General features: G+C 42.1%; 2 protein-coding genes across 5 annotated transcripts; one reads left to right on the top strand and one right to left on the bottom strand.

Annotated features, from left to right (window-relative positions):
* The first annotated feature begins 1,018 nt into the window (after positions 1 to 1,018).
* LOC140844002 (nuclear envelope pore membrane protein POM 121-like) lies at positions 1,019 to 9,415 on the top strand. Of its 2 annotated transcripts, XM_073214862.1 has the most exons (5): positions 1,019 to 1,155; positions 3,488 to 3,814; positions 5,565 to 5,891; positions 7,643 to 7,969; positions 9,120 to 9,415. In XM_073214862.1, the coding sequence occupies exons 4-5, from the start codon at positions 7,777 to 7,779 to the stop codon at positions 9,356 to 9,358; spliced, it is 432 nt and encodes a 143-aa protein (XP_073070963.1). In that variant the 5' UTR covers positions 1,019 to 1,155; positions 3,488 to 3,814; positions 5,565 to 5,891; positions 7,643 to 7,776; the 3' UTR covers positions 9,359 to 9,415. The 2 variants fall into 2 exon arrangements, with proteins under 2 accessions (XP_073070963.1, XP_073070962.1); XM_073214861.1 differs by lacking the exon at positions 1,019 to 1,155 and having other exon boundaries at positions 3,282 to 3,814.
* Positions 9,416 to 9,557: 142 nt separating this feature from the next.
* LOC140843066 (eukaryotic peptide chain release factor GTP-binding subunit ERF3A-like) lies at positions 9,558 to 24,634 on the bottom strand. 3 transcript variants are annotated; one of them, XM_073214863.1, is made up of 3 exons: positions 20,709 to 22,756; positions 17,919 to 18,146; positions 9,558 to 17,379 (listed from the first exon to the last, which is right to left on the bottom strand). In XM_073214863.1, the coding sequence occupies exons 1-3, from the start codon at positions 20,710 to 20,712 to the stop codon at positions 17,306 to 17,308; spliced, it is 306 nt and encodes a 101-aa protein (XP_073070964.1). In that variant the 5' UTR covers positions 20,713 to 22,756; the 3' UTR covers positions 9,558 to 17,305. The 3 variants fall into 3 exon arrangements, 1 of the variants encoding a protein (XP_073070964.1); XR_012122059.1 differs by lacking the exon at positions 20,709 to 22,756 and adding an exon at positions 24,464 to 24,634 and having other exon boundaries at positions 9,558 to 18,143; XR_012122058.1 differs by lacking the exon at positions 20,709 to 22,756 and adding an exon at positions 24,464 to 24,634 and having other exon boundaries at positions 9,558 to 18,146.
* Between the last annotated feature and the right edge of the window lie 1,156 nt (positions 24,635 to 25,790).

The raw sequence follows: 25,790 nt of genomic DNA on the forward strand, positions 1-25,790 counted from the left end.
TTATATTCCATTGTGCATACATTCATCTACTGATGGACACGTAGGTTGTTTCCATTTCTTGGCTGTTTTCAATAGTGCTGCGATAAACATAGGGGTACATCTGTCTTTTACAAAACGGGCTGCTCTCTTCTTCGGGTCAATTCCCAGGAGTGGTGTTTCTGTGTCAAATGGTATTCCTACTTTGAGCTTTTTGAGGAACCTCCGTATTGCTTTCCACAATGGTTGAACGAATTTACGTTCCCACCAACAGTGTAGGAGGGTTCCCCTCTCTCCACAACCTTGTCAACATCCGTTGTGGTTTGTCGTTTGGATGGTGGCGATCCTTACTGGTGTGTGGTGATATCTCATTGTGGTTTTAATTAGCATTTCTCTGATGACAGGCGATGTGGTGCATCTTTTCATGTGTCTGTTGGGCACCTGAATTTCTTCTCTGGCCGTTCAGCTCCCCTGCCCACATTTTTATTGCAATATTTCCTTTTTGTTTGTTGAGGTGTTTTAGCTCTTTATATATTCTGGATGTCAACCCTTTATCAGATCTGTCATTTAGGAATATATTCTCCCATACTGGAGGATGCCCTTTTGTTCTGTTGATGGTGCCCTTTACTGTAGAGTAGCTTTTAAGCTTGATATAGTCCCATTTGTTCATTTTTGCTTTTCTTCCCTGGAGAGATATGTTCACGAAGATGTCGCTCATGTTTATGGCCAAGACACTTTCGCCTGTCCTTCTCTAAGAGTTTTATGGTTTCATGGCTTCCATTCAGGGGTTCGACCAATTTTGAATTTACTTTTGTGTATGGGGTTAGACAGTGATCCATGTTTCCCCCTTTTTTGCAGCCATCAAGTCCGGCTTTGGAGCAGTGACCCAGAACACCAGCTGTGGGACCCGTAGTACATCAGGGTTTGGCAGCACCATCCCAGCGCCCTTGACATCCAGGGTGTCAGCAGGCCCCACTGGCAGTGGAGGCTTTGGGACGAGCATGGCTGCCCCCCACAGCAGCTCCACCGCTGGGGCACTTGGCACTGGACTCAAGAGAACTGGACTCAAGAACCCTTTCTGGGGAGCCTTGGATCCAAGCTCCCTGGGTGCGGCTGGTCAGAGCACAACCTCTCCCGTCCACATGGCCCAGTCACCTCAGAACACATCTGGGATTGCAGGTGCGGTTTGGAATGGGCTGTGTGTGGAGTGCCAGTTTCTGTTTTAAGTGCTGAGAGTGTCTCCGCTTTTGGAGCTGTATGCTCTTCTGCACAGTTAGATGTTTTTATATAGTTTATCTCTAAAGAGCTTCAGGTGTCAGTGTACCTCATCACCAGAGGAGCTCTTTTTGGTAGTTAGTCGCAGCCTTTATGAAACAGTAGCGAACTGAGACAATGGCCGCAATTCCAGAGTTGGGAGTTGAAACATCGGCTGGGGTTGAGGACTTCGTCGGCACAGCAGCAAAGGCGCGACGGCAGAGACGAGTTCATATTTTCATGAGCAGAGAAGTGCCAGTGTGGCTAGAGGTTTAAAAAGGAAAGTGAGATAAAATGACATTAAGTGACAAGCAGAAAGGAAGATCATTCGTGGCCTTTTAAATTGTTTTTTTTTTTTAACAATCTACAATTACCTTAAGAACATTATGTTTATTTGGCTCCCCCCTTCACCAAGTACCTCGCACAGACCCCATTAGAGTTACTGTCCATCAGCATAGTAACATACTGTAGAATCACTACTTCTATGCATAGCCTAGCCCTTCCCGTGCCCTCCCCACATTATATATGCTAATCATAATGTCCTGTTTCTTTTTCCCTGCCCTAATCCCTCCCTTCCCATCCATCCTCCTCAGTCCCTTTCACTTTGTAACTCTTAGTACATTCTTGGGTTCTGTGATTGTGCTTCTGTTTTGTTCCTTCAGTTTTTCCTTTGCTCTTATGCTCCAGAGATGAGTGAAATCATTTGGTACTTGTCTTTCTCCGCCTTGCTTATTTCACTGAGCATAATACCCTCTAGCTCCATCCATGTTGTTGCAAATGGTAGAATTTGTTTTCTTCTTATAGGTGAATTATATTCCATTGTGCATATGTATCAAATCTTTCTTATCCATTCGTCTACTGATGGACACTTAGTTTGTTTCCATTTCATGGCTGTTGTCAATAGTGCTGCAATAACTATAGTGGTGCATCTGTCTTTTTTCAAACTGGACAGCTGTATTCTTAGCATAAATTAGTTGGTTTGGAATTCCTGGGTCAAATGGTATTTCTATTTTGAGCTTTTTGAGTAACCTCCATATTGCTTTTCACAAAAGTTAAATGAATTTACATTCCCAACAAAAGTGTAGAAGGATTTCCCTTTCTCCACAACCTCTCCTACATTTGTTGTTGTTTGTGTTTTGGATGGCGGCGATCCTTACTGGTGTGAGGCGATATCTTATTGTGGTCGTATGACGTGGTACAGCCATGCCAAGTCGAGCAGGTCCTGAAGTGCGGAAGGGGGGGCAAAGAAAGGAAAGAAAGACAGAAAGTGCTGGGAGGGCTGACGCTCCCGTGTGTCGCCAGCAAAACTTTATTGAAGGTCCAGGGTTTATATAATGCAGTGGGGTTACATGATTCCAGGACATAGCATTATCCAATAGACAATCAAGCAGAGTATTGACATCAGCGGTAGCCAGGCAAAGGTAGGCTCAGCAGGGGTCCAGTTAGTTGCTCATGGAATGCGTAAGCAGTATGTTCTTTGTTCTCCATTAACCGCCACATCAGCAAGTGGGGGAAGGGCATAGCCAGAAGCAGGGGCGCTGTTTCCACACATCTTCCAGGTCTCCCTATTTTCAGAGTGAGGAGTCTTGGCTCACCTTCAAAGACAAGATATGTTTTTGTGGACAGGTAACTTCCAAGGACTGCACCAGTTGTTCTCAAGCTTGTGCTTTCCCGTCCTGCATTCAGATGTGGGGGAAGGTGCTTTCCCATTCTGCCTACAAACATGTGAGAAGACAAAGTAAAGAACACCATCAGTCCCCAGCAGTCTTAATTGGCCTTTCTCTGATGATAAGCAATATGATGCATGATTTCATGTGTCTATTGGCCATCTGAATTTCTTCTTTCGAGAACTGTCTGTTTAGCTCCTGTGCCCATTTTTTAATTGGAATATTTGCTTTTTGTTTGTTAAGCTGTTAGCTCATTATATATTTTGGATGTCAACCCTTAACCAGATCTGTCATTTATGAATATATTCTCCCATACTCTAGGATGTCCTTTTGTTCTGTTGATGGTGTTCTTTACTTTTCAGAAGCTTTTAACCTTGATATAGTCCCATTTGTTCATTTTTGCTTTTGTTTCCGTTGCCTGAGGAGATACATTCAAGAAGATGATGCGGATGTTTATGTCTAAGAGATTTTTGCTGTCTTTGTCTAAACGTTTTATACTTTCATGGCTTACATTCAGGTCTTTGATCCATTTCAAATTTACTTTTGTCTATGGGTTTAGACAATGATCCATGTTTCCTCCTATTTTGCAGCAATCACCTCGGCCTTTGCAGCTATGACCCTGACCACCAGCAGCGGGACCAGTATGTCAGTGTTCAGCGGCACTACCTTATCACCATTTACATCCAGGGTGTCAGCAGGTCCCGCTGGCAGTGGAGGTTTTGTGATCAGTGTGGCTGCGGCCCACAGTAGCTCCACCACTGGGTCATTCGGACTTGGGTCACGACGGAGTAAGACAACTGTTCTCAAGAACCCTTTCTGGGGAAGGTTGAATCCAAACTCCCTGGGTGCAGCTCGCCAGAGCACACTCTCGACTTGCCACGTGACCAGGACACCTCAGGACACGTCTGAGATTGCAGGTGAGATTTGGAATGGGCTCAGTCCGCAGTGCAAGGCGCTATTTTAAGTGCTGACCCAGTCTCTGCTTTGGTAGCTGTATGCTGTGGTGAAGATTTAGATGTTATCACAGAAGTTATTCATAAACAGTACCAGGTAGCAGTGTAACACATGACTGGAGGAGCTATGTAGGTAGACAGCAGCAGCCATTTAGAGACAGTAGAAAACTGAGGCCATCACCGCAGTTCCAGAGTTGGGAGCAGGGAAAGCGGCTGGGGGTGAGGATATTACAGGCACAAGAGCAAAGGACTGAAGGCAGAGACGAGCTTATGTTTTCATGAGCAGAGAAGAGACCAGTGTGGCTAGAGGTTAACAAAGGAAAGTGGGATAAAATGACATTAAGCGATAGGCAGAAAGGAAGATCATTCACGGCCTGTAAAATTTTTTTTCTTTTTTTGGTATCTATCTACAATTACCGGAAAAACAGTATGTTTACTTGGTTCCCCCATTCACCAAGTACCCCGCACAAACCCCATTAGTGTCCCTGTCCGTCAGCCTAATATGATGCTGTACAATCACTCCTTGTCTTCTCTGTGTAGCCTAGCCCTCCCCATTCACCCCATTATGTATGTGAATCATAATGCCCCCTTTCTTTGTCTCTGCCCTTATCCCTCCCTTCCCACCCATCCTCCTCCTCAGTCCCTTTCCCTTTGGTAACTGTTAGTCCATTCTTGGGTTCTGTGATTCTGCTGCTGTTTTTTCCTTCAGTTTTTCCTTTGCTCTTATACTCTAGAGATGAGTGAAATCATTTGGTACTTGTCTTTCTCTGCTTGGCTTATTTCACTGAGCATATTACCCTCCAGCTCCATCTATGTTGTTTTAAATGGTAGAATTTTTCTTCTTATGGCTGAATTATATTCCATTGTGCATATGTATCACATCTTTTTTATCCATTCATCTACTGGTAGACACGTACATTTTTTCCTTTTCTTGGCTGTTGTAAACACTACTGCGATAAACATAGGGGTGCATCTTTCTTTTTCAAACTGGGCTGCTGTATTCTTAGGGTAAATTCCTTGGAGTGATATTCCTGGGTCAACTGGTATTTCCTTTTTGAGCTTTGAGGTACCTCCATATTGCTTTCCACAACGGTAGAACAAACTTACATTCCCACCAACAGTGTAGGAGGGTTCTCCTTTCTCCACAAACTGACCAACATTTCTTGTTGCTTGTCTTTTGGATGGTAGCTTTCCTTACTGGTGTGAGGTGATATCTCATTGTGGTTTTAATTTACATTTCTCTGATGAGAAGCAATGTGGCCCATCTTTTCATGTGTCTATTGGCCATCTGAATTTCTTCTTTGGAAACTGTTCAGCTCCCCTGCCCATTTTTTGATTGGATTATTTGCTTTTTGTTTGTTGAGGTGTGTTAGCTCTTTATATATTTTGGATGTCAACCCTTTATCGGATCTGTCATTTATGAATATATTCTCCAATACTGTAGGATGCCCTTTTCTTCTGTTGATGGTGTCCTTTACTGCACAGAAGCTTTAAAGCTTCATACAGTCTCATTTGTTCATTTTCGCTTTCCTTTCCCTTGCCTGGGAAGATATGTTCATGAAGAAGCCGCTCATGTTTGTGTCCAAGAGATTTTTTCCTGTTGTTTTCTAAGTGTTTTCTGGTTTCATGACATACATTCAGGTCTTTGATCCATTTCAAATTTACTTTTGTCCGTGGGGATAGACAATGATCCATGTTTTCTCCTTTTTTGCAGCCATTACTTCGGCCTTTGCAGCTATGACCCTGACCACCAGCAGTGGGACCTGTAGCTCCATGTTTGGCAGCAACACCTCATCACCATTCCCGTCTGGGTTGTGAGCAGGTCCCACTGGCAGAGGGGGCTTTAGGATGAGCATGGCTGCCCCCCACAGCAACTCCACCACTGGGGCACTTGGATCTGCATCAGGACGGAGTGGGAGAACTGGTCTCAAGAACCCTTTCTGGGGAGGGTTGAATCCGAACTTCCTGTGTGTAGCTGGCCAGAGCACACCACTTCCCTTCCACGTGGCCAGCACACATCAGAACACGTCTGGGATTGCAGGTGAGATTTGCAATTGTCTCGGTCTGCAGTGCAAGGCACTGTTTTAAGTGCTGACCCAGTCTCTGCTTTGGGAGCTGTATGCTGTGGTGAAGATTTAGATGTTGTGACAGAAGTTATTCATAAACAGCAGCAGGTAGCAGTGTAACTCATGACTGGTGGAGCTATTTAGGTAGACAGTGGCCGCCTTTCTGAGACAATAGCAAACCGAGGCCATGGCCGCAGTACCAGAGTTGGGAGCAAGGACAGCGGCTGGGGGTGAGGACGTTGCAGGCACAAGAGCAAAGACCCGAAGGCAGAGATTAGCTTATGTTTTCATGAGCAGAGAAGAGGCCAGTGTGGCTAGAGGTTTACAAAGGAAAGTGGGATAAAATGACATTAAGAGACAGGCAGAAAGGAAGATCATTCATGGCCTTTAAAATTTTTTTTTCTTTCTAGGTATCTATCTACAATTACCTGAAAAACACTAAGTTTACTTGGTTCCCCCCTTCACCAAGTACCCTGCACAAACCGCATTAGTGTCCCTGTCTGTCAGCCTAGTAAGATGCTGTACAATCACTCCTTGTCTTCTCTGTGTAGCCTAGCCCTCTCCATTCACCCCCACATTATGTATGCTAATCATAATGCCCCCTTTCTTTTTCTCTGCCCTTATCCCTCCCTTCCCACCCATCCTCCTCCTCAGTCCCTTTCCCTTTGGTAACTGTTAGTCCATTCTTGGGTTCTGTGATTCTGCTCTGTTTTTTCCTTCAGTTTTTCCTTTGCTCTTATACTCCAGAGATGAGTGAAATCATTTGGTACTTGTCTTTCTCTGCTTGGCTTATTTCACTGAGCATATTACCCTCCAGCTCCATCTATGTTGTTTCAAATGGTAGGATTTTTCTTCTTATGGCTGAATTATATTCCATTGTGCATATGTATCACATCTTTTTTATCCATTCATCTACTGGTAGACATGTACGTTTTTTCCTTTTCTTGGCTGTTGTAAACACTACTGCGATAAACATAGGGGTGCATCTTTCTTTTTCAAACTGGGCTGCTGTATTCTTAGGGTAAATTCCTTGGAGTGATATTCCTGGGTCAAATGGTATTTCCTTTTTGAGCTTTTTGAGGTACCTCCATATTGCTTTCCACAATGGTAGAACAAATTTACATTCCCACCAACAGTGTAGGAGGGTTGTCCTTTCTCCACAACCTCGCCAACATTTCTTGTTGCTTGTCTTTTGGATGGTAGCTTTCCTTACTAGTGTGAGGTGATATCTCATTGTGGTTTTAATTTACATTTCTCTGATGAGAAGCAATGTGGCCCATCTTTTCATGTGTCTATTGGCCATCTGAATTTCTTCTTTGGAAACTGTTCAGCTCCCCTGCCCATTTTTTGATTGGATTATTTGCTTTTTGTTTGTTGAGGTGTGTTAGCTCTTTATATATTTTGGATGTCAACCCTTTATCAGATCTGTCATTTATGAATATATTCTCCCATACTGTAGGATGCCCTTTTCTTCTGTTGATGGTGTCCTTTACTGTACAGAAGCTTTAAAGCTTCATATGGTCCCATTTGTTCATTTCACTTTCCTTTCCCTTGCCTGGGAAGATATGTTCATGAAGAACTCGCTCATATTTGTGTCCAAGAGATTTTTTCCTGTTGTTTTCTAAGTGTTTTATGGTTTCATGACTTACATTCAGGTCTGATCCATTTCAAATTTACTTTTGTCTGTGGGGTTAGACAATGATCCATGTTTCCTCCTTTTTTGCAGCCATCACCTCGGCCTTTGCAGCTATGACCCTGACCACCAGCAGTGGGACCTGTAGCTCCATTTTTGGCGGCAACACCTCATCACCCTTCACGTCTGGGTTGTGAGCAAGTCCCACTGGCAGTGGGGGCTTTAGGATGAGCATGGCTGCCCCCCACAGCAATTCCACCACTGGGGCACTTGGATCTGCATCAGGACGGAGTGGGAGAACTGGTCTCAAGAACCCTTTCTGGGGAGGGTTGAATCCGAACTCCCTGTGTGTAGCTGGCCAGAGCACACCACTTCCCTTCCACGTGGCCAGCACACATCAGAACACGTCTGGGATTGCAGGTGAGATTTGCAATTGTCTCGGTCTGCAGTGCAAGGCACTGTTTTAAGTGCTGACCCAGTCTCTGCTTTGGGAGCTGTATGCTGTGGTGAAGATTTAGATGTTGTGACAGAAGTTATTCATAAACAGCAGCAGGTAGCAGTGTAACTCATGACCGGTGGAGCTATTTAGGTAGCACTGGCCACCTTTCTGAGACAATAGCAAACCGAGGCCATGGCCGTAGTACCAGAGTTGGGAGCAGGGACAGCGGCTGGGGGTAAGGACGTTACAGGCACAAGAGCAAAGGCCCGAAGGCAGAGATTAGCTTATGTCTTCATGAGCAGAGAAGAGGCTCGTGTGGCTAGAGGTTTACAAAGGAAAGTGGGATAAAATGACATTATGAGACAGGCAGAAAGGAAGATCATTCATGGCCTTTAAATTTTTTTTTCTTTTTAGGTATCTATCTACAATTACCTGACAAACACTAAGTTTACTTAGTTCCCCCCTTCACCAAGTACCCTGCATAAACCCTATTAGTGTCCCTGTCCGTCAGCCTAGTAAGATACTGTACAATCACTCCTTGTCTTCTCTGTGTAGCCTAGCCCTCCCCATTCACCCCCACATTATGTATGTTAATCATAATGCCCCCTTTCTTTTTCTCTGCCCTTATCCCTCCCTTCCCACCCATCCTCCTCCTCAGTCCCTTTCCCTTTGGTAACTGTTAGTCCATTCTTGGGTTCTGTGATTCTGCTGCTGTTTTGTTCCTTCAGTTTTTCCTTTGTTCTTATAGTCCAGAGATGAGTGAAATCATTTGGTACTTGTCTTTCTCCCCCTGGCTTATTTCACTGAGCATATTACCGTCCAGCTCCATCCATGTTGTTGCAAATTGTAGGACTAGTTTTCTTTCTATGGCTAAATTAGATTCCATTGTGCATATGTATCACATCTTTTTTATCCATTCATGTACTGATGGACACTTAGGTTCCTTCCATTTCTTGGCTATTGTAAATAATGCTGTGAGAAACATAGGGGTTCATTTTTCTTTTTCAGGTTTTTGCCTGTTTTTTTTAAGAGTTTTATGGTTTCATGACTTACATTCAGGTCTTTTATCCATTTTGTATGTACTTTTGTGTATGTGTTAGACTGTGATCCATGTTTCCTCCTTTTTTGCAGCCACCACCTCGGGCTTTGGAGCTATGACCCAGACCACCAGCAGTGGGACCAGTAGTTCAGTGTTTGGCAGCACTACCTCATCGCCCTTCACGTCTGGGGTGTCAGCGGGCCCTGCTCACAGTGGGGGCTTTGGGATTAGCATGGGTACCCCCCACAACAGCTCCACCACTGGGGCGTTCGGCTTTGGGGAGGACAGAGTGGGAGCCCTGGAGGCACGACCTCTTTCTGGGGCGGATTGAGTAAGAACTCCCTGGGTGCAGCTGGCCAGAGCACACCCATTCCCTTCCATGTGGCCAGCATGCCTCAGAACACGTCTGTGTTTGCACATTAGATTTGGAATGGGCTCGGTGCCGGAGTCCACCTCCAGCTGAGGTGTGGGTCACGAAGGAAAGGACAGCGTCGGCGAGTGCGATCAATGAGGAGACGAAACACCCAATGAAAGTTCTAACATCAAGAGGCAGGGTCTTTATTTTTGTATCTTTTTACAGTTTACATAATTTTGAACATTTTTTAAAATTATGAATAATACAATCCTTTTTCTGTCAGTTTACATAATTTCAGCTTATTACCCTTAAGGAAATATCACCATTTCTTCTAATAGTAGCCATTTAACATTTAATTTTTACTTTCCCCTAGTCTATTGTGATTAGTAATTCATGTAAGCTACGTGCTAGGTGTTAAACAGAAAATGGCGTAAGACAGTGTGTCAGTTAAGCATGTGGGGTATGATTTTTATTTTAAGCATGTAAGATTATATAGACTTTGAGATATGTGTCTAAGGTATGTGTCTAAGGCTATATAAAGTTTAAGCAGGTTATATAAAATGCAAGCTGTATGCCTTTTGGTTATTAAGTGTAACTATATTATTAATTAAATGCTATCCGACATGTGGGTTGAGGCTTACATCTAAAATCTAGGGCTGGTACTCCTGTCACCCATTCCTTAACATTCCTATGAATACAATAAAAACACCTTATTCTTTTATAATATTCATTCCACAATTTCAGATGTTTACACCTTTCCTCCTGCATCTACAGGCACCAGGGCCTTGCAGTCAGTCCTCTTTATCCTTTATATAATAACATTAAATCTGCTCTTACTACCTTACTATTAATATAGTAGTATTTTATAAATTTATCATAAACTTTTATATATGGGATATTTATAAATATAAATTTTATTTTGCTCATAAATTCTTTCTATGAGGGGGTTACCAGAGGTGTCTTTTAATATTATAAGCAACATAAGGGGGGCTCTGGGCAGTGGAGACTATTAATCTTTATTACTTTGCTGTTTCATATAAGTTTCTTAGGAGAATGGGTTTTTCCATGGCCTACGTTCCAATAACTCCTTCTCTGCCAATATTCTAAAGAAATCCCGGTTAGTCATGTTTGAATTGTTACAAAGGGGAAGACAAACTGCATCTAGGTTTAAGAGAGGCCTGGGCTGTTCTGCCTCACTTATTTGTGGCAGTATGCCTGGAACAATTGGTCCCGTAACAGTGCTTTCATTTCCAGAATTGCTGCTTTGATCAATATTTTGGGTTATGTTATTTACTAAAGATGAATAATCTTAAGTACATAAGATTTCCCATATATGAGCCCAATCACCAACATCATAACTGCAAAAATAAGTGCAGGAATTAGCAGGGGCCAGCTATGAGGTTTCCTGTTTTCAGGATTCCTCCTCATGCCTGGACCTTGTCAAACACTGCACCAGCTCGGTCTACAGTGCCAGGTGCTGTTTTAAGTGCCGACACAGTCTCCGCTCTAGGAGCTGTAAGCTGTGGTGAAGAGAGAGATGTTATCACAGATGTTATCTGTAAACAGTTTCAGGTAGCGGTATAACTGATGACCGGAGGAGCTATTTACGTAGTCAGCAGCAGCCTTTCTGAGACAATAGAAAACAGAGGCCATGGCCATAGTTCCAGAGTTGGGAGCAGGGACAGCGGGTGGGGGTGAGGATGTTGCAGGCACAGGAGCAAAGGCCCAAAGGCAGACACAAGCCTAATGTTTTCATGAGCAGAGAAGAGCCAGCTGTGGTCAGAAGCTTAAAAAGGAAAGTGGGATAAAATGACATTAAAAGACAGCAGAAAGGAAGATCTTTCATGACCTTTTAAAATGTTTTTCTTACAGTACTAATGGAAGTCACTATAGAATTTCAGGCAGAAGGAAGTGATTTTATTTGCCATGTGGAAGATGCATGATGAGTACTTTGGGCCCTGGTAGCTTCCATTTTCCTCACTGAATGTAAGAGCTCCTTGGTGTGGGTTAGGGGGAGATGTATACCAAGGAGGGCCTCTCAGTAGTCATTTTGGAGAGGGGGAGAAAACGCCGTGTGAGAGCTGTGCCGGGCAGTTCTGACGTCTGGGAAATTGTGGTTAGGAATTTGAAGCAAGGCTGGTCAGCACAGTTGTGTCTGCCCAGCAACATTCAGTCTTGAGGTATGGACCTAAAATCAGTGGATAGAGAGTAAACCCAACCTGGTTAAATGGCACAGGGAGCAGGAGGGGCAGGGGGCTGACTACAGGCCCTGATGAGGCAGAGGATCTGGAGTGGGTGCGGTTGGCACGGGAGCAGGGACAGCACTGTGTTCGCAGCTGAGATCTGGGGGCAAGAGCAGTTGCTGGTTGCGATAAGGTGTGACCCCCAGAGGTTGGGTGTGGGGGAAGATTACAGGCAAGGTCAGCACCTCGAGGGGCACCCTCCCCACCTCAGGCCTAGACAGATACAGTTACATGTGAGAGGATCTTCCCAGAGAGCCGCTGTGGAGGGTAGCCCAGCACTGGGCAGGAGCCTCCATGAGGGCAAGCATGTGCAGGAGACCGAGTTCAACTGGGCCTGTGGGAGGATGGGGGCTGACTGTGGGGTGGGGCTAAGGTGAAGTAGAGGAGAGGTGGCAGGCAAATGGGGAGGAGACATAACATTAGTCCTGAGAGAAGAGAGGTCCCCTCAGTGTCCCCCTCAGCTGCATTGTGGTGCCCAAGGCAGTGCAAAGGTTCTCCTCAGGTGCCCAAAGGACAGCTCAGGCTGTACTGCAGTGGGGGGTGGGGGGGTGGGCAGGCTCACCTGGAGCACAGAGGTTAGGACACAGTCACCTTGTGTGCGTCCTTACCAAAGGGTGAGTGGGATAGCGGTGTGGGCTAAGGGATCCTGTGGGGATGCGTTTGCAAGCAGGCCTCCCCCCAGTCCATTACCACCTGCTTGACACCTTTTGCTTTTGGGCCTAGTTTCCAGTTCTTTGCAGTCTCTCCATTCTAGGCACATTCACACCCACCTTTGGTCAGAACACCCCTGGAGTAGGTGCATCGGGCAGCAGCCTCTCCTCTGTGGTGTCCCCAGCACCTGCCCAGGGCTTTGCTGGACATGGAACCTTTGGTAAGCTGCAAGTCTCTCTAGGCAGGGTGACCTGCATATTCCTTGAAGATGGGATAGGGTTGTTGGGGAAGCACTGTCTATTTTCCTTGGTCCTTGTCCCCACCGCAAAAAAGAATCAAAAGGCAGAGACACAGTAGTGAAGCAGAGGAAAAGTTTTATTTAAAGTTACTTACAGAAAAAGTGCATGCAACTTCAGAGAGAGACAGCACCCTGAAAGGTTGAAAAGAAAGTTTAAAGTGAAAAGGTTATGCACTTAGGAAGTGCAGGCAACCTCAGGGAGAGGAGTGCCCTGAGAGCTTGGGGGTTCCCCCTTTTAAGGATTCTTCAGGAATGTGACTAAGGGCTGGGGTTGCAGACCTGTTAGGTGGTCTCTGAATAATACTTAGAACTAACTTAACACAAGCAACTTCCTGCTGTGATTTCTCCCTGGGAGCCAGAGCCTTCTTGGTCTGGGAGCATATCAAACAAGACTGCTTCCCCTGCCCCCGAGGGTGGGCTGAGTTATTGTCTGTTTGCTAAAGAGTAAGTTAAGAATCTTCTCAACTTCCTGGGTATTAAAACACAATCTTATTTTTAAGATGAAATCCTTCCTGCCTGTGACTATGTTGTTTATGCTGGGCTTACTTGCCATTATTAATTGCCCAGAATGCAAACTACTTGATTAGGGCCAAAGGAGAAAAAAAAAAAAACAGCATGTAGGTTAAGTCAAAAAAATAAGCTGGGCCTGCATGATTAACACAATAAAGCCATGGGCTATGCTGACATATCCTCCTTTCTCTGGGGAATATTCAAACATTCCAGGCCAAGTTGCTCCAGGCTTTTTGAGTTTTAACTGATCCACTCTGGGTCATTTTTAGTGGGCTTTTTCCTGGCCTTATTCTCTTTCCATCCCACTCATATCTATTTTCATGCCTAACAGGGTGTGGTCCCTTCCTCTCTGGGAAAAAAACAGGCTAATAAGCACAAGAAAGATGTGACCTCACTGGCAGTCAGGTGCCACTGAGGAGCCATTTCTGGCAGAATTTCTCCCAAGCCACTGGAAAGCCAGGTGGCCTCCTGCATCCCAAGGAACCCAGCCTGGGAAGCCCTGTTGAAGCACCCAGTGTTCTGTTGGCCTGGCCCTCCACAGGGTATGGCACCCAGAGAAGCAGTCTCTGGTAGTAGCCTCCCTGATGAAGTCCTTTTCCATTGGTGTAGGATCAGGGACCGAAGAATTCCAACAGAAAACACAAGCGATAAGCACATTGGCAAGAGGTAGCCTACATCCCTTGCCCCCATCCTGGACCCCTTACCTGGATAGGGAGTTCGAAATAAAAATCATCAACATTCTAATGGAGGTATGGAAAGACATTCAAGAACTCAGGAATGAATTCAGGTCAGAGATCCAACCGTTGAAGAGCACAATGGAGGGTACTAAAAGCAGGTTGGATATGGTGGAGGAGACAATGAATGAAATAGAAACTAGAGAAGAGGAATACAAAGAAGCTGAGGCACAGAGAGAAAAAAGAATCTCTAAGAATGAAAGAATATTGAGAGAACTGTGTGACCAATCCAAGCAGAACAATATTCGCATTATAGGGATACCAGAAAAAGAGAGAGACAAAGGGATAGAAAGTGTCTTTGAGGAGGTAGTTGCTGAAAACTTGCCCAATCTGGGGAAGGAGATAGTCTCTCAGGCCATGGAGATCCACAGATCTCCCAACACAAGGGACCCAAGGAAGACAACACCAAGACACATAGTAATTAAAATGGGAACGATCAAGGATAAGGACAGACTGTTAAAAGCAGTCAGAGGCAGAAATAAGATCACATACAAAGGACCCATCAGGCTAACATCAGACTTCTCAGCAGAAACCTTACAGGCCAGAAGGGAGTGGCATGATGTATTTAATGCTATGAAGCAGAAGGGCCTGGAACCAAGATTACTTTATACAGCAAGATTATCATTTAAATTTGAAGGAGGGATTAAACAATTTCCAGATAAGCAAAAGCTGAGAGTTTACCTCCCACAAACCATCTCTGCAGTCTATTTTGGAGGGACTGCTATAGATGAAAGTGTTCCTAGGGTTGGATAGCTGTCACCAGAGGTAGTAAAACCACGGTAGGGAGGGTGGAGCAGCTGATAGCTAGGCAAATGCAAAATTAAAATGACTATCCCCAATGTCAATCAAGGGATAGACAAAAAGTACAGAATTTGATACCTAATATATAAAGAATGAAGGAGGAAGAAAAAGGAGGAGAAATAGAAAAGAACTTTTAGATTGTGTTTGTAACAGCATACTAAGTGAGTTAAGTTAGACTCTTAGATAGTAAGGAAACTAACCTGGAACCTTTGATAACCACAATCTAAAGCCAGGGTATTATGCTCAGTGAAATAAGCCAAGCGGAGAAAGACAAATACCAAATGATTTCACTCATCTGTGGATTATAAGAACAAAGGAAAAACTGAAGGAACAAAACAGCAGCAGAATCACAGAACCCAAGAACGGACTAACAGTTACCAAAGGGAAAGAGACTGGGGAGAATGGAAGGGTAGGGAGGGTTAAGGGCGGGGAAGAGGGGGTATTATGATTAGCATGTATAATGTGAGGGGTGGGGGAAAGGGGAGGGCTGTGCAACACAGAGAAGACAAGTAGTGATTCTACAACATCTTACTATGCTGATGGACAGTGACTGTAACGGGGTTTGTGGGGGGACTTGGGGTAGCGGAGAGCCTAGTAAACATAATGTTCTTCATGTAATTGTAGATTAATGATAACAAAACAAAAAAGAAATGGGTCTAATTTAGGAGGGATTAAAAATGAAAGGCCTTATCCTACAGTAGGGGAGAATATATTTGTAAATGACCCATCTGATAAAGTGTTAACATCCAAAATATATGAACTCATGTGCCTCAATACCCAAAAAACAATAACCCAATTAAAAATTGGGGGGGGGGACATGAACAGACACTTCTCCAAAGTAGAAATACAAAGGACCAACAGGCACATGCAAAGATCCACATCACTAATCATAGGGGAAATGCAAATTAAAACCACACTGAGTATCACCTCACACCAGCCAGGATGGTCACTATCTGAAGACAAGAAATAACAAATGCTGGTGAGGATGTGGAGAAAGGAGAACCCTCCTACACTTTGGTGGGAATGTAAATTGGTGCAAGTGCTGTGGAAAACAGTATGGAGGTTCCTCAAAAAACTGAAAATAGAAATACCATTTGACCCAGTAATTTACCCCCCCCCCCAAAAAAACAAAATCCCTGATTTGGAAAGACATATGCACCCCTATGTTTATTGCTGCACTATTTGCAATAACCAAGGTACAGAAGCAACCTAAGTGTCCATCAATAAAATAAAAGATAGATAAATTTAAATAGAATAAAGGATAGATAAATTTATCTATAGGATAAAGAAGATGTAGTACAAATACATAATGAAATATTATTCAGCCATAGAAAGAAAAGAAATACTGCCATTTCCAACAACATGGATGGATCTCGAAGGTATTATGCTCAGGGAAACAAGCCAAAGACAAATACTGTATGATTTCACTTATTTGTGGAATATAAAAACAAAGCAAAACAGAAGGAATAAAACAGCAGTAGACTCAGACACTGAGAAGTCACTAGTGGTTACCAAGCTAGTGGGGAAAGAGGCTGAGGGGGATAAAAGGACACAATAATTCACAATCACAATATAATTTGGTCAGAATAGTACAGCATGGAGAACATAGTCAATGATTCTGTAACATTTTTCTACATTGATCGACAGTAATCACACTACAGGGGGTAAGGATTTAATCATATGCAAAACTGTGGAACCACTGTGTTGTATATTTGAAACTAAAAGACTGTATATCAGTTATACTTCAATTAAAAAAAAAAAGAAAAGCCTTTTAATTAAAAAGATTTTTCAGTATTAGAATACATTACTAAAGGTCAACCATGGTGTTTCCATATCTTCTAATCTTAGCATGTTAGCCAACCACCTATCTTTGATTATAAATTTAAGGAGTTGATGGATTAGAAAAAAACTTTCCCCCATGCACCTAATTCAAGAACTGCTTTTCATTACTCCCAAGAAAATTATACTCAAAGCAGACTGACATTTCCTATGATCTAGGATTCTGTATTAGTTTTTATTAAAAAATCTAAAACACAGCTTTCATATATCCATTTATGTTCCTGGTGGTGATGACAGAAGATTTTAGAGAAGACCTAAATTCCATCAGAAAATACTAACAATGATCACCCTGCAAAAATTACTTAACATCAGCTTTCCCTACAAGTAATGTCATTTTATTATTAATTTTTCTTAAGTTGGGTAACCTGTTTTATCTTCTTTGTGTGAATGTTTGCAGTGCCCAAAATATTCCATTAAATTCACTCTATTATTTAACAGAAAATACTTACATTATTTGTACTTACTTACAATACTTGCCAGCATCTAAAAGTAATCATCAACAATGTGTAAACCAGGTGTAAAAGACAAAAACCCCAAATAGCAACAATTAAATACACCAACAACTGAAGGCATCATTTAGCTGATATAATTACATCTTGCAACAGCCACTGAAATGATAGGAATTTGGGGCACACGCTCTGGCTAGTTACCTTCTTCTTCGTAAAATGAAGCTGCTAAGATCCCCTGCAGTTCAACAATGACTGAGAACTGCTTTACTGATAAAGAAATGAATTTTTGGACAGATTCCTCCCTGACCGTTAGCTTAGAGCACAGCAACCACAGAATATAAATCACCCCAGCAGAGCCTCAGTGGACAGCAAGAGCAGAGCAGGACTGAGAGCTCCATTTAGGTGGCCAGCCTGCCTTTCACTCTTAGCAGATACAGGTGTGCTTTTACAAATTTCAAAAGGGTCCTCGCTACTGAAAAAGAAGAGGGGAAGCCAGAGATCAAGAGAAGAAAAAAGGACACATAATCCTGTATTTTCCTTTCACAATTTTGGGAGTAAGTCAGACAGAGAACACCTGAATAAATAAAATAGGGTTTTGTTTTGTGCTAAACCAGCAACCTGACTAGCATGCAGAACTCACTCCAATTAATTTCTCACATTATGCAAAATCAAACTACTTAGTAAAGTCAATCCTATAAAGTTAATAGAATAACTGAAGTTCACACACAAAAAATAGGCACATTTTCTAGAATGTTAATAAATGTCATAATATGCTGAGCCATCATCAGTGGTCTAGAGACCAATTATGCATCATACAAATATCCTGTAGCTTATTTTCTTCCAGCTTCTATTCCATTATACAACTGTTAATCGGCCCAACCTTCAAGTTAAAAGTCAAGACATTTAGATCAATTCCAGTTTCACTAAACATCTCCAAGTAGCCAAGTAAGATGTTCTGTTTGTTGTACACAGTAACTCTGGTCATTTCTTATTGCTGTGAACGCAACTTACCTACATGCCCGATGAATACTACATTTACATGTTCCTTCTTAGGAGCACCTGGTGGTGTAACCACAGATTTGGGTTTTGGTATCTCCTCTTCCTCCTCCATCAACTCCTGGGCACTTTCCTCTGGGGGCCTTCCACCTCCCAAGGAGCCACCCACTGGCTCTGCTTCACTGATTTCTTCTTTGTGTTCCCATGATTCTTCTGGGGACATTTCTGTCTCCCCATTTTCTACTTAAATAAGGTATTTTAACTCAGTATTCTGGTAAAAAATTTAGAGTCTATACTTTAAAACACAGATGCTTTTAAACAACAAATAGAACTTTGCATATTTAGTTCCAGTTTCCAATGTCTAGTGACACATAGGAAAGTAGCATACACAGATTAGATTAATGATTTTGCTCAACAAAGACACATTACTTCTCTAGTTTCTCTTGGTAGCTGTAGTCAAAGAAGGCTATGATTAGCCCTTTTAAAATTCTATAATCATACATGTTTTACCATCAAGATCCTTGAATAAATTCTATTTGATACCAATAAAGTAAAAAGGACATTCGTATAAAGTCCCTGAAATGTGAATGGGCCCTTGCAACATCTCAGAAAAGATGATTAAAATGACACTGGCTTTGTCTCTCTACTAGAATTCTAAGATCTAGCAACAATCCACTTTCCACAATTGTCACACTGAAAATCTACTTATGATATCACTGAAAGAGATGTATGAGAAATATATACTGACACTTAAATGTTTAAGTTTCTTTTTATATCTGAAAGCCTAATGATACTCTGGTATGAAAGTGCCCTTGCTTTAAAGAATCTCCAAGATGCAAAAAAGACACAACAATTTGAAGTCACATAAATCCTGCACACCAATAAACACTGAATTGATAATCTGCCAAAGTTATATTTAAAATCACTTCCCTGGAGTGTTAAGACATGTAAGCTAAAGTTTTCAGCCCAATCTTCTATAACATGCAGTAGTGAAGAAAGGAGTTTCTTGCCCCTGAAAGGTAAAGGGCAACCAAGATCTCTTGAGAAGTGACATGCTTAGTGTCACTGCTGCAGATGATCCCATACAGTGGCATTTGGATGACCTTAGAATGGAAAGACACCTCAGCCAGCAACACCAGCATGGCTCCCACCGCGGCACAGTGCAGCTGGAGAGGAGAGGCTAAGCACAGAGGTAACAGGGGCAACACCGGACAGGTGCAGGAAGGTAGAGTGAACGGTCTAAGACACCCCAACCTATGCGATTAGCAGGATGTTAACAGAAATGGAAAAAGGATTTGAACTAGGTTTGGAAGGAACAGTAATTGTACTTCACAAAAATTTTTTTTTCACTTCCTATTTCAAAGAAAAGTTTACGGGTATAGTAAGGAAAAATTACTCAACTTCCAGAGAAAGTCAGGCAGTGCTAGGTGATCAGGCTGACATGCCAACCTCAGGATGGAGGAAGCGCAGACACTGGTGCTGAGAGGCCAGCACTGGGCTGACTCCTGGCTTTAAAGCCTAGAGTGCCACGTACAAGTGGTGAGAGGCAATTATTTCACTGAATCATGGAAATGACATGCCAGCTGCCTGACAGGATTGCTCAGAGCACTGAATGAGAGTATGCATTTGTTTAGTTGCAATTAAAGAACTCCTCGCACCTAGGAGATATTCAACAAGTGACTCCCCACTCCCTAATATGAAATGAGCCGTCAGTTCAATTCTATCAACTAACATATACTGCACATCTATTATGGGCCAGACAGGGATAGAAACACTCACAAATCCACACAGTGCTGGAGGCAGGGTTGGAGGTTGTGGCAAGTTACCCTAAATCCACTTAAATTTTTATTGCGCCCTCATGTGCTGATTGCTATCTTATTTAACCACCCCCCCAACCCTATGAAGTAAGCGGTAACTTACCTAACACTCTGACATATTAGAATGGGCTTCTCCAAGTTACACAAATGCCACCTTGCCCTTCCTCACACAGCCCCTGCTGAAAATCCCTTAGTAAAAGTAAACCAAGTAAGTGACGACACCGGATGGTCAAGCATTGTAAGGCAAGGAAGACTGAGACAATCAGTATGGGGGGCTCTCTCATCACTTATAAGACATCCCAAACTGCAAATGGGCTTTATAAGACCCAACAGTACACACACCTCAACACCTGGTTCTACAACCAACTCTTAGATTTACAAATACACAATACATGCCTAAAGCTGTAAGGCACCTCTCAGGACAGTGACATCAGTCATAAGACTACCTCTATGGATGCATAATGCAGCATAATAAAAATCTGTTCATGGTTTTTTCAAAACACCCTACATTTATAACACATTTGTCTTCAGTTTGTACAGCTTACAGAGGCAGAGACAGGGTCAAGTACAACCAGCAATTAAGTTATTAATATACACATAATGATGACATTAAAGGGCCTCAAAAATCAGAAGCTGACAATAGTTACCCCAGGATGGAAGAAAAAAAGCTTATCCTTGCATTCAAACCACGGATCACATTACAATTCAAATAGCAATGGTGGCAACATCTGCGAACTGATGTTTTTTGAACAATGAACCAGAAAAATCACAGATACAGCAACATGTTCTTTACACTGAAACTTGTCAGTGTATTTGTACCCAGTCTCTTCTCTCACACACATACGCATTCACACACATCTCCAACCCTTTCTCATTCTACTCCTATTATTCATAATATACATCACATCCAGATTTACTGGCTACTAATGCGCATAGGCTTGTAATTCTACCAGGTCCAAAGTCACTTATTCATGGCTGGCAAACATACCCATTGGGGCTTGATTTCCAAGTCCTGCACGCTTCGTATCTGCTAGTCACGGAGAAGTTAGTAAACCTCCCAAGGAATGAAAGCAGTTTCATATTTTCTAATGGCATCTCCATGTGCAGAAGACACATCCTCATCAGGAGCACACCCTCATTCAAAAAAGAACAATTCTAATTAGGTGGGAAAGTTTATCAGAAGTGTTCTAGTTAATAAAACTGCCATACCTCATATTAAAAGAAACTAATGCTATTCTTTATGATAAGGGAAGATTAATGAACTGGCTATGATACAAGGTATATTACCTAAAATTTTAAAACAAGTGAAAGATTTTACCAAAAGACAGTCAGGCAACAGAACTGCCTATGGTTTAACACAAATGATAATGTGAATCCTGAAACTGTTACTTAAAATTTGATAATGGTGCAATAAGCCAGACACAAAAGATCACATGTGCAATTCCATTCACATGAAATATTCAGAATAGGTAAATTCATACACATAGAAATTAGATTGGTGGTTGCCAAAAGTTGGGAAAAGGGGAGTGTTAAATGACTGCTTAAAGAGTATGATTTCCTTTGGAGGCGATGAGAATGTTTGAAACCTTGAGGTAGTAAGCTGCACAACGCTGTGAATGTACCAAATGCCACTGAACTGTTCACTTTCAAGTGGCTAATTTCATGTCATATGGATTTCACCTCAATTTATGGATCACCTTGATTATGGATCAAAGGACTTTAACACAGAGACTCTTACTTGGCCAGTTCATGGGTACAGTGAAGGCCACACTAGTGGTGGGCTGTGAAAGCCAGGTTTCAATTCAAGTTATATTTTAAATATAACGTCTGGCCAACTCTTAAGGTGCTTAATCCACATAGTCCATAAATCAGCAATTTAAGTGTGTACTGCTTTAGATATATAAAACTAATCTTTCATCTCTTTACACACAAAACAACAATATGTAAAAGTCATCCTACTCAAATTTCTTAGTCCTGTTAGCTAAATGGTGTTCACTATTAATGAATAAAAACTGCAGTGCCCATCGCAAACGTCACAAGTGTCTCACACTACACTGAAGTAAGAAACTGTGTGACAAAATTCTGTCCAACACAAACTTCTGCAATGATGGAAATGTTCTGTTTCTGTGCAGTGATATGACCGTCACTTAGCCACATGTGGCTATTAGGCACTTGAAAGGTGGCTGTGACCAAGGAACTGACTTTTAAATTGAAACATTTAGTTTTACTTAAAGAGCCATAAGTGCACAGTTCTAGATCCTCTTAAGGATTCTCCTCAATTGTAACACAAAACCTTCCACTTTTATCCCACCCCCCACACACCCCATTACCCAGCTTAGGATGGTTCTTCTGAGCTTCCTCTAGGGTAGGACACTTCTTGCACACAGATCTCAGTTCTGGTTCCCTAAGACATTAGAAACTTCCAGAATGACTGTGGTTTTCTGAAACACAGAGCCTTTTCCCACCTCCTGTAAAGTCTCCACAGGCTGAAACGGTGTACATACCGAGTAAGTATGTAATTCATTGGGCCTGGACTGCAGCCGTTTCTTTTGGTTTTCATAGGTCACTAGTTCCTTATAGTCTTATCACTTCAGTTTTCTCACCATCTGTAGCAGTCCACCTATATATTTACTGCATTTCCTTCAGGGTTCAATAGACTAAAAACAACTTTGTATGTGTCAGTTTTCCAAGAAGGGGTTAGAGAAACAATACTGAAGAGATGCTCAAGTACAATTTGCGTAAGGAACTAAAAATTCTCTAGCAGCCAGATGACCATACACTCCCAACCAAATCCGCCTGCCTGAGGTATTTCTCTCCCACAGACAATACTGAGAACCAGTAAAGGCAGACATCACAGCCAAATGCCCACACAACACATGAAATGTCCATGGTTTTGCCTTAACTACCTATGCTCTCAAAATAAAAAGGTACAATGCTATAGCGGTGAACAGAGCTGTTTCAAATGATCTCACATTATTTCCTAAAATGTAGGAAGAAGTAATTTCAAAGTAGAGCATTGCTTACTTATCACAATGTCACCCTGCTACTACTGAGACAGAACAGGGAGGCAGTGCCATAGGCCACAATCTCATGGACTCAGTTTCTGAAAAAGTGTCTCAGCCAAAAAGACCTTTTCATAGCAAATAAGAGGGAGAAGACTACCTGTGTTATTACTACTAGAATAAGCTTTGAAATCAGATGTAGAGTCTATCCCTGGCTCCTCCACTTACTAGGAGATGTCAGCTCATTTATTTAGCTTTTCTGAGCCTTATTTTCTTATCTACAAAAGGACTCAACATAACCTCAAGAGATTGTTGTGAAGATAAAAGCATATGAAGCAGGTAACTGCTCAATAAGTTTATTATTACAAGCTTTTCAAAGCCCCATATTAACAAAACTTTTGAAGAATAAACACAAGAAAGGCAAATTCTAGGGCCTCTCTCAGGAAATCCATGCTGGTTGGTGGTCAAGATGTTAGCCCCAGGGATGCCCTTCTCCCCAGTCAACAGCACAGTGTAATGGAAAGGGCACTAAGCTAGCAGTTGGCAAACAAATTCCAGACTCCACTGTCACTGAATCAGTCACTGAGTATCTGTACGCTTCAGTTTCCTTCTCTGACAAGACTGTACTACTGCCAGGGTCACTTTCAGCCCTAACATTCTACGAACTATTCATTCACTAAAAGCAATGACACACATCCACCTGAGTGGGCTTTCTGTAGGGTAACTGAGATCCAATATGTTTTTCAAACAACCGTAAAACATAGGTTTATTTATAACTTATACCCCATTTACTTCAAAAATACTGTAGGTGAACTTAAAATACTTTGCAGACAACCAACCATCCAAAGGAGCTGGACACACCACTGAGCAGTACAGTGGCCCACTGTGCTTCTATAGAAACGGTCAACCCAGAAGCTGCCCCAACGACATTCTAAGGCATGCACTTTCTGCTTGTTTCAAGGCGAGTGGCTTACAATTACCGGGCTGGAATGTGGTTTGGATTGGGTGTAACCACTCTTTGGTTAGGCTGGTGAAAGATGCTCAAGAAATCCTTACTGTTTCTCTCACCTAGAAAGCAGAATTAAGATGGGGAACTGGCTCCACTTGGAGTACTGTGACAACTAGATTTCCTAAAACAAAGTCACTTAGAAAAAAATACACCTACAGCATAGCCTGCTTTGTTATAAACCATTGAAAACAAGGACACCACTTTTAAGAAGCTTTGGTATGAATCCACAAATGACAGCTTAAAAAGAAGCCTAAGGATGTCAGAATAATCAAGAACTTTCACCTAGTGGCCATATTCTTGCTTCCCAATAATTTAAGAACTGTGAATTTAATGATGAAATTCTTAATTAACATGCCCAATAGACATACCAGTAAAGAAAAGCTGCTCCAAAGAGCGTCTATTCTCAATCAAAATTTCATAATGGCAGTAACTCACTGTTAGGTATGAGCACCAAGCAGTGTAAAAAGGTAACTGATGCTCTACTCCAGCAATTTCCTAGCAAGCTGAAATAAAATACCGAAACACAAGAAACGTAAATTTTATGTGAATTATATCTGAACTTAAAAAACACTTATGGTATTAACAAAGAACAGTACCAGAAAATGTATCTCTAGGTTTATGATTAGGACAAGATTGAAATGAGTTACAAAACCTATGAACGACTCCTCTGCTCAGCTTTGAAACCCTCTCAACCATGTTATGTCTTCCAGTAGAGTAAATTGGGGGTCTGACCTCTTTCTAGACTCCAGGACCACGATTAATTCATCTTGTGGTGTCACTTCAAGTGCCCAGCACAGTATCCTGCGTTCTGTAAACACAAAAATGTTTGTTCATTAATTGCTATACATCATTCTGAGCACAAACTAGACTTACATCTCAAAAAATTCCATTCTAATACTGCCAACTCACCACAAAAGACTATCGAATCCTTTTCATTCCTTTCTCTTCGACTAGAAAAACTTTAATATTTTAACACTTTAAGACATTTCCTCCCCAGCAAACAAAAACAAAACAAGGCTTAAAATTTGTCATCTTCTCTACTTCCCTAACTCGCCCTCAGAAATTTTAATCACTATCATTTCTTGCAGTACAATTCCAGAGAAGGTGAAAAACAAGGGACAGAACAAAGCCATGTTCAAAACCTGCAGTAAATAAAAGCTGCTCCAAAGAGGGTCTATTCTCAATCAAAGTTTTTTACCAGTTCAAATCGCTGCTCACAAGGAAAGCACTGGTTCATGTAATGCCTTCACTTACTCCCTAAATCCTCACGCTGGAGCCATAGCAAGCATGTAAAGTCAGGAAATAGGAGCCCAAATCTAATAATTGGTTAAGTCAAGGTAAGAAATAACTAGCTAGAAAATGAGGAGGAAAAAGAAATAAAACTCCTGGAACAATATTTTCCCCTCACCTTCTCTGCCTACTTTACTTACTGTCCCACTGAAGACTTTGTTACTGCAGGGATTTCAGTCTCATGGGAAAGGGAAAATCCAGTCAAGAACGTCATCTATCTTCTGTCTAAACTTATCTCTCAGTCAACAGGTATCATTTAAAATCATAATAAAGCCCAAGAGCCCTTCTGAACAAAACAATTATGTAAGATTCTGCACTCTACTCTGGTGACCGTGAGGTCACCTTTGAGACTACTCAGTGATTAACAAGCATCCACCACGTTCTAGTGACGGCTGCATTAACTTTGTGCATATACTAAGAACCACTGAATCATACACTTAATGGTGAATTCTGTGATATGTGAATTATATGTCTGTCACTAAAAAAAGAAGAAAATCCCTTCCCCATAAAAAGACATCCATCAAAAACCAAGTACTATGAAACAACATTTCTCTTTAAAATTCAGATTCCATAATACAATGTGCTACGTTTTGGAAATAGTTCCTCCTCTGAGGACTGCTGGTTTTATTCTATACTCACTTTTTAGTGGCAGAGTTCTGAGAGATGCTAAGGGTGGGATGGTGGAAAGGACACCACACCATTACTAGAGAAGCCTGGATGTTCTACAAGTCCAAGTTCTATGCTCTAAAACTTTTGTGTCCCCCTCAAA

This window comes from Manis javanica, chromosome 10 (assembly GCF_040802235.1).
Source record: "Manis javanica isolate MJ-LG chromosome 10, MJ_LKY, whole genome shotgun sequence".
NCBI lineage: Eukaryota > Metazoa > Chordata > Mammalia > Pholidota > Manidae > Manis > Manis javanica.

Excerpts from the sequence above, each read along its gene's own strand:
- LOC140844002 (XM_073214861.1), top strand. The coding sequence starts at position 3,460 with ATGATCCATGTTTCCTCCTATTTTGCAGCAATCACCTCGGCCTTTGCA. Across the intron at positions 3,815-5,564 it reads GGACACGTCTGAGATTGCAG|CCATTACTTCGGCCTTTGCA; the intron begins GTGAGATTTGGA and ends CCTTTTTTGCAG.
- LOC140843066 (XM_073214863.1), bottom strand. Across the intron at positions 17,380-17,918 it reads AGTATTCATCGGGCATGTAG|TAGCGAGGACCCTTTTGAAA; the intron begins GTAAGTTGCGTT and ends CTTCTTTTTCAG.